Source organism: Misgurnus anguillicaudatus, chromosome 14 (assembly GCF_027580225.2).
Source record: "Misgurnus anguillicaudatus chromosome 14, ASM2758022v2, whole genome shotgun sequence".
Classification (NCBI taxonomy): domain Eukaryota; kingdom Metazoa; phylum Chordata; class Actinopteri; order Cypriniformes; family Cobitidae; genus Misgurnus; species Misgurnus anguillicaudatus.
The window spans coordinates 27,134,974-27,143,438 of record NC_073350.2 but is presented as its reverse complement, the minus strand read 5'-3'; the positions used below and the strand labels follow the sequence as shown (position 1 = coordinate 27,143,438).

At 42.0% G+C, this 8,465-nt stretch overlaps 1 protein-coding gene across 1 annotated transcript in view; it reads left to right on the top strand.

Moving 5' to 3' along the window:
• Positions 1–449: 449 nt before the first annotated feature.
• pcdh17 (protocadherin 17) overlaps positions 450–8,465 on the top strand; it is a 90,213-nt gene continuing 82,197 nt past the window's right edge. Inside the window, exons 1-2 of the mRNA XM_055184152.2 lie at positions 450–1,122; positions 1,909–4,709. Of these exons, the coding sequence (XP_055040127.2) occupies positions 2,229–4,709 (2,481 nt within the window). The 5' untranslated portion in view covers positions 450–1,122; positions 1,909–2,228. The remainder of the gene's footprint in view (positions 1,123–1,908; positions 4,710–8,465) is intronic.

Here is an 8,465-nt window from a genome sequence, read left to right as displayed (position 1 = left end):
CAAAACATCTGAATGATTCAATTCTTTTGATTTGGAAGTATTAATTTTTAACAAATAATGTTTGTGTAAAATCTGCTAGTTACAGCCGTTGCTCATTTTTAAATGTGTAAACATAACGAATAACACTGATGGACAAATAGCCATTCAGCCTTAGAATCCGCGTATTTGTGTTTGTTTAAGACTGAATATGAAACATAATGTGAGAAATAATGTCGACAGAAGTTCTTAAAGCTTCTTAAATGCTTAAACGCAGACCGAGCACATGTGTGTTTTTTGTTGTATTAAATTACAAACAATTTCTTTAACGTACGGATTTCAAACCCCGCTCGAGGCTCTCAAAGTGAAAGAGTCTTTTATAAACTCCCGTCTGCGTCCGCATCACTCACATAAAGCACCGCTTTCGAGACCCCGCCTACAATTCGAATTTAGCGATTCTGATTGGACACGTCATCTCCTTCCTCCTCCGTTCATTGGTTGGCGGCGGATCAGTAACAATGTTTAATGCACTATGAGAAAAGAGTGAGGCGGTCAGAGAGAGAAACGCGTAGAGGAGGCAGAAGGGACACCGGGGGTTTATAGTGCATCTCTTCCCGTACTGTTATTGACAGCTGGCTTCAGTGACAAGCAAAGACAGCCGTCGCTTTGGACGGAACACTTTCGGTTAATATCAACATTTTACACTTTGGACTCTCTTCTTTTTGCTTTGCGTTTATTTTTCTTACTTCAGCACTAGGGACTGGACGTACACAGTCTCCCAAGGACGCATTCATCACGGGGATGTCTCACCCCGCACCGATGCAGTACACGAAAAGGCTTTGCTCGTTGATGCTATGAACGCTTCTGGATGTGTATTATATGTTTGGGTCAAGATATCGCTCCTAAAGCATCTTTAGTCTGAATCCCGGTGACTCACTGCATGAGCGGAGGAGAGTCACTGCATCCTAATCAGAGATACGTGAGAGGAGTCGCTGCCTCACGTTACAGGCGCACTTTTGGGGAGCGCTTTATTTTTCCATATAGTCTTGTTGGAGTTTTTTTTCTTCTTTGCTTGGAAAGGTTGTGTACAAAGGATGTAACCCGTCTTTGGTGATGGTTGTCTTTAGACTGGATAGCAGGCTACAGGTACGTCAGTTTGTGTTTGTCATTAACATTTTGGTTAAAAGTGTCATTCTGTGATTTCTAATGTTGATATGTCATACGTGCGCGTTAAACGTGCAGCTGCTGGATGCGCACTGGGTCGGAAAGGATGCAACAGCTTATTCTAAAAAGCTTTCTATGTTTAATTCACGTATAACATAACCAGGCAGGGTTGTCTTTTATTTGTACTCTGATTTATTCGACCATCTATGAATTGAATGTATTTAATCGGATTATGGCGTTTTTAGAGATTTAAGAGGCTTATTTGAACGCATTTGTATGCATGAGGTTGCCTGAAGAAAGCTAAGGTATGGATACGGCCCCCAGCTGTTTCAGGACGCATGGATACAGAAAGCGATGTATATGTGTTGATTTGCGCAAAACCTTAATTTATAATTGCGCGTTTGGCGCGCGTAACGCTTGATAAGTCGTTCCACATGGCGTATCCTGACGCATTGCTTAACCTACACGTTAGGAGGATAATGACATGAACATCCACCTGTATTTAGTGGTAAAGCGCCCCGACGCATCTCAAGGTTAGATTGACATGCTCTCCACGTCGTTCATCGGGGAATGATAAATTACGCATTAGATGTGCATTTCATTACAGTCACACTATAGAGGAAAAAAAGCTGCATATGCCGAGATAAGATGTGTTTTGAAACCATTTATTAATCTTGATGTCAGTATTAAATTGATGAAGTGCAATAACGCATGTAATGATCTGTGCACTGCTGAAAAAGAAGTGTTTTTTTGTCTTTTTTATTACAGGGGAAGAGGCTCAGAAAGGCTATTTCTTTGTGGAAACCGGATTGTGATTATGCCTCCAATGCGCCTGGGCGTTCAGCAGAATATAAATTAGCTGTACAGCCTCACCGTTTGTTGTGAAAACTCTGGATAAAAGAAGCACTGCCACAGAGGACAGAAAAGAGCATTCAAAGGAAAAGCCCACATAATGACTTTATACATTTTTTATCATGAATCGGCATGTGTGCTCAGTAATTGAAGGTATAAATCGTCATTTTGCCAGGAAGATCAACAGGTCGGAGGCGTAGAAACGCATCAGAAACCCGAGACACTCACTGAAAGGGATGCATCTTTCTGTTTTCCTTTTCCTACTTTTATGGGCGCAAGCCCTGACATTAAAAAACTTGAACTACTCGATACCCGAAGAGAAAATTCAGGGTGTCATTGGAAACATTGCCAAGGATGCCGAGCTGGAACTGGGGGAGCAGGGGAAAAAATCCAACTTTAGGGTGTTGGAGAACTCTGCGCCACATCTCATAGATGTGGATCCCGAAAGCGGGCTACTATACACAAAACAGCGGATCGACAGGGAAACACTGTGTAAACAAAATTCTAAGTGCCAGCTCTCCATGGAAGTGTTTGCCAATGACAAGGAGATCTGCATGATTAAAGTCGAAATACAGGATATAAATGATAATGCACCAAGCTTTCCTTCTGATCAGATCGATATTGACATTTCTGAAAATGCAGCCCCGGGCACACGTTTCCCCTTGGCTGCTGCCTACGACCCTGACACGAGAGAAAACGGCCTGAAAACATATCAGATCACACGGGATGATTACAGTATATTTTCTCTGGATGTGAAATCCAGAGGGGATGGAACTAAATTCCCTGAATTGGTTGTTCAGAGGTCCTTAGATCGAGAGGAGCGCAGCCATCACACTTTAATTATTACTGCCACTGACGGAGGGGAATATCCTAAATCAGGGACAATGCAAATCAATGTGAAAGTCACTGATTCCAATGACAATAGCCCTGTGTTTGACCAACCCTCATATGTAGTGGAGATTCCTGAGAATTCACCTCTAGGCATGGTATTGATAGATTTAAATGCCACGGATCCTGATGAAGGGATTAACGGCCAGGTTACTTATTCCTTTAGCTGTTATGTCCCAGACAGGATCAAAGAGTTGTTTTCAATAGACCCCCGAACGGGTGTCATAAAGATTCAGGGTAAAATCGACTATGAGGAGAACCCAATTATAGAGATTGATGTTCAGGCAAAGGATCAAGGCCCCAACCCGATTCCTGGCCATTGTAAAGTCACCGTTAAAGTGCTCGACAGGAATGACAACTGGCCCTCTATAGGTTTCGTGGCAGTACGTCAGGGGGCGGTTAGTGAAGCGGCAGCCCCAGGGACAGTGATCGCTCTTGTGAGAGTCACAGACAAGGACTCTGGGCGCAACGGGCAGCTCCAGTGTAGGATCTTAGGCAATGTGCCTTTTAAGTTAGAGGAGAACTATGATAATTTTTACACCGTGGTGACAGACAGACCACTAGACAGAGAAGTCAAAGATGAGTATAACATCACTATTGTGGCCAAAGACAATGGCAACCCGCCCCTGAACTCAACCAAGTCTTTTACTGTTAAAATCTTAGATGAAAACGATAACGCACCTCGCTTCACAAAAATGGTCTATCTGCTTCAGGTGCCCGAAAACAACATCCCAGGGGAATACCTTGGCTCGGTTCTGGCTCATGACCCAGATTTGGGCCAAAATGGTACTGTGTCCTATTCCCTCCTTCCCTCTAATGTGAGCGAGGAATCTATCACCACATATGTTAACATTAAACCCACTGACGGTGCCATTTATGCACTGAGGAGTTTCAATTATGAGCAAACAAAGTATTTTGATTTTAAAGTCCAGGCAAAAGATTCCGGTAATCCTCACCTGGAGAGCAACACCACTGTCCGTGTGAGTGTTCTGGATGTCAATGACAACATTCCCGTCATCGTGCTTCCTCTACTTCAGAACGATACTGCTGAGATCCACGTACCACGAAATGTGGGAGTCGGTCACATTATCACCACGGTGAGAGCGGTGGACAATGACTTCGGCGAGAGTGGTCGGCTCACCTACGAGATCTCGGATGGGAACGAGGAACACCTGTTTGAGATCGATTCGGTGACGGGCGAAGTACGGACAGCTCAGCCATTGTGGGAGGAGGTGTCACCTGTTGTAGAACTCATCATCAAGGTGACCGACCACGGCAAACCAACGCTCTCAGCCATGGCGAAACTCATAGTCAAAGCCTACTCCGGCCCCCTACCAGAGGGTGAACCGCGGATCAACGCCGAACACCACAACTGGGACATGTCGCTCCCATTAATAGTGACCCTGAGTATCATCTCCATCATGCTCTTGGCGGCTATGATCACCATCGCGGTCAAGTGTAAACGCGAGAACAAGGAGATTCGCACGTACAACTGCCGCATTGCCGAGTACACCCACCCGCAACTGGGTAAAGGCAAGAAAAAGAAAATCAACAAGAACGACATCATGCTAGTGCAAAGCGAAGTGGAGGAGCGAGATACCATGAATGTCATGAACGTGGTGAGCAGCCCATCTCTGGCCACATCGCCCATGTACTTTGACTACCAAACACGTCTACCCCTCAGCTCTCCAAGGTCCGAGGTCATGTATCTCAAACCCAATGCCAACAACCTCAGCGTTCCTCAAGGGCACGTCGGATGCCACACCAGCTTCACGGGACCTGTCACGAATACCACAGAGACACCAGTGAACAGGATGTCGGTAATTCAGGTATGACAGACAACTTATAGTCTTCTGACTTATTGCCTTTCTTCCCCTCCACTCCCGCTCCATCTCAGTAGGTCAATAAATGAACGGATGGGTTGATGCGTGTGCATACAAAGAAGCGAGTGAATTGTGCTGTGGAGGGAGCACAGAAGGGAAGGAAAACACAACTGGTGATAATATGAAACATGAGTCTCTATCTGTTCCCCGCCAGATGCAGGAGAGCGCCTTGCTATCGTTTTTTGAAATCTAGCTTCGCTCATATTGTTTCAGGTAATGCGTTATGAGGAAATTGAGTACGGAACATAATTCTGTTGTGGAGATATTGTTTTGATGTTACCGCTGGAGTGAAGAGATTTGATGCACAGACAGGTTTAGCCCTAAAGGCTTGTTATTTCATAACGGCAATGCCGTGATGATTTGCTGCTCCTGCCCAGAATATCTTTAGTGCCACTGGATTGCAAATGAATAGAGCTGCGATCGATAGTTAGTTTCCTGTGGAGCTTCTAAGGTTTGTCTCACACAATGTCAAAATTAATGTTCTTTGTTTAGCTGTCTATCGTTGCTCATACGCTAGGTCAAATAAATACATACAAATTTTATTTTCATACGTAATGTAATTTATCGCAAACATTTCAATTTTCCGTCTTGGCAATGTAGCACGCTTACTGTATTACTTACTCAGCAGGTTTGTGTCACCTTCATACTCATGAGCGCTACAATCCCCTCGCTATTAAACGCATTCAGGCTGCTTTCCTTGAGAAGAAAGAAAGAGCTTTTCTGGATTCCCTCCTTCCTTGCTAATGCGTCTTTGTGCGTAGTGATTTGGTTAAGCTTAACAACTTATGTGTGTCTGTGCTGCTAAGCCAGTTTAAAGCCATTTGAAATCTGTCATGTCAGATGAGGCTAAAGTCACCTCTTTCAACTCAGGTGTGCACATGCGTCGCCATTGAAATTAGAGATGGAAATATTTATTTAGCGGTTTCTTCCTTTCACGTTTTTTTATATTTATATATCAAACTCTCTAACACCCAAGAGCCTCTTTTGTGGATATGTAGCATTGTTTCAGCTAAATGTGTATTTATTATGTGTGTAAATAGGAAGGGGTTACCGTGGCTTTGAAATTTGTGTTTACCCACAAACTCACACCAATACAATGCCGCGTTGTATTGGTGTGAGTTTGTGGGTAAACACAAATGTGAGCAAGTATAGCCGGTAAAAGAACGTGTTACTTTCAAGAGTGTTAATCCTCTTGATTAACCCTTTGGTTCACGAAATGACATTTTTAACCTTTAAAGGTGTGAAGTTACATCAAAACCATTATCTTTAAATACAGTAACTGCATAATTTTATAGGCCATCTTTATAAATTTTAACAAAGGAGGCAATGCACCACTGTAATATTAACCTTTAGCTAAAGGTGTAGTTATTGTTTGTGTAAATAGGTTGGTTAGGTTACTGTGGCGCCGCGTTGAATTGGTGTGAGTTTGTGGGTAAACACAAATGTGTGTGAGCAAGTATAGCCTGTAAATAAACATGTTACTTCCAAGAGCGTTAATCCTCTTGATCAACCCTTTGGTCCATGGGATGACATGTTTAACCTTTCAAGGTGTGATGTTACATCAAAAGTATTACTTTTGAATACAGTGGCCACATATATTCTATCGGTCATCTCTATATATCATAACAAAGGAGGCGATGCACCACTTTAGTATTAACTTTTAAAGGGGACATATCATGAAAATCTGACTTTTAAGTGCTATAATTAGGTCCCCGTAGCTTCTATCAACCTATAAGATGTAAAAAGGTTCAACCCAGTAACTTGGTTTTGGTAAACCATTCTCTGCAAGCATGTGAAAAAATAGTTAATTGAAATTTGGCTCCCCCTGTGATGTCAGAAGGGGATAATACCGACCCTTAATCTGCCCTATCCAACCACGGCACTGACATTTAGTGCAGAAATCAGCTCGTTTACATTTAAAGGGCACAACCAAAACGGCACATTTTTGCTCACACCTACAAAGTGGCAATTTTAATATACAGATCATAAATTACCTATATGGGATTTTGAGCTAAAACTTCACATACGTACTCTGGAGACACCAAAGATTTATTTTACATCTTAAAAAAGTCTTGTGCACTTGAAATTTTTTGTAGTGGACAGATGTTTTAACTTGTTCAAAATACATAACTTAAAATTAGAAGATTTATATTTTATATGCATATAAAGTAAGAAACCCTGTTTTCCTCATTATTTTTGATCAAGAAAGGGTTAACTCTCTCTAAAACTGTGTCTGATGCTGTGTATGTCTCTATCTGTGAATGCTCGGCCATGTGTGTTAGTAACTACTCTTTGTGTCTTCGCTGCTGGTCAGAGGTCAGAGAGAGGACCATTATTCTGTCCTTTAATAATGAGCCGAACAACCAAAGACGCTTCATCAACCCGCAGGCACATGCACTACAGCATAAATACATGCCCTTATCTTTCACCGCCTTCACTCTGCACCAGAAAATAAACGGCCCAAACACACACCCAGCGTGCATGCCGTGTGTTTACACAGATCCATACCGTACAGGATATACTCTCCATTATTTACAGCGCAAGTGTGGCGGGAGGCAGATCTGCTATCCAGTTACCTGGCCTGTAAAACAATCATACTCTTCTCAGGCCTGAAACAAGAGGGACGAGTGAGAGCAAAAGAGATTAGAAGAGTCATAGAAATGTTAAATGACTTTAAAACATACAGTACACTTCAGAAAAAGGAAAACACATCATTTTGAGTTATTTTAGATTTGGTGAAACTACAAGCTGGCGACACTACAGAACTACCAATTGTAATCAACAAGGCATAGACACAGTATATAGAAGATAGTTGTGTTGATTATAAACACAGTGTTTGTGAGAGCCAGAATTTAGTGATCTCAAAACTGTTTTTTTTTTGGTGTGTTGCCAACACAATGCAGTACCAATGAAGTGTTTTTGGCATGCACGTGTATCATACAAATAAATATTTTAATGCAAATTATTGTGTTGACACCGTGTTTATTTGGTAGAGCATTGTGGTAGCAACGCAAAGGTCATGGGTTTGATACACGTTCTGATGAAAAAATTGTAAAATGCTTTGGATAAATGCCAAATGCATAAATTTAAATGTTGTAGTTTAGTTGACAATTACAATTATTATCATTATGTACAGCCTAAAATAAAATCAACACCCCCATTCCGCTCTGATCACCACACAGCTGCACAAATTTCGCAAAAAAAAAACAAAAAATCCCATCAGCCCCGGGTGCTGGGGTGAGACTGTGGGCTTCTAAATGCTGTTTTATAGTGGCTGATCCAGAGGTTGTGAACAACTGGAGACTGAAGTAATACGACTGAAATGAAAAGCGGTGCAGGGTCAATTACAGCACCAGGACTGTCTGCTCTCAGACAGCACAACACAATGAAAGACGTAATTCGATTGGTCAAGAAAAGTTTCCGGGATAAAGGAACATAATAACACTTAATTACATAGCAGGTGTCTGGATCTATTACTTAATGGTGAATTGAGGTTTAAGAAAATCTGCGCTATTCTTTTGACCCAAGAACGAAGGATTTTCTTAATGCATTCGTCTAATCTCTTCGAAAGCTTTTTAGCATTTGTCTTCACGTCTGGTTCATACAGCAGATCTGCGAGATTGACGATTTGAAGGCGAGTGACTTGCGGTCATTATAATTCATTTAAATAAATTATATAGTTATAGTTTCTTTTGTGTGTGT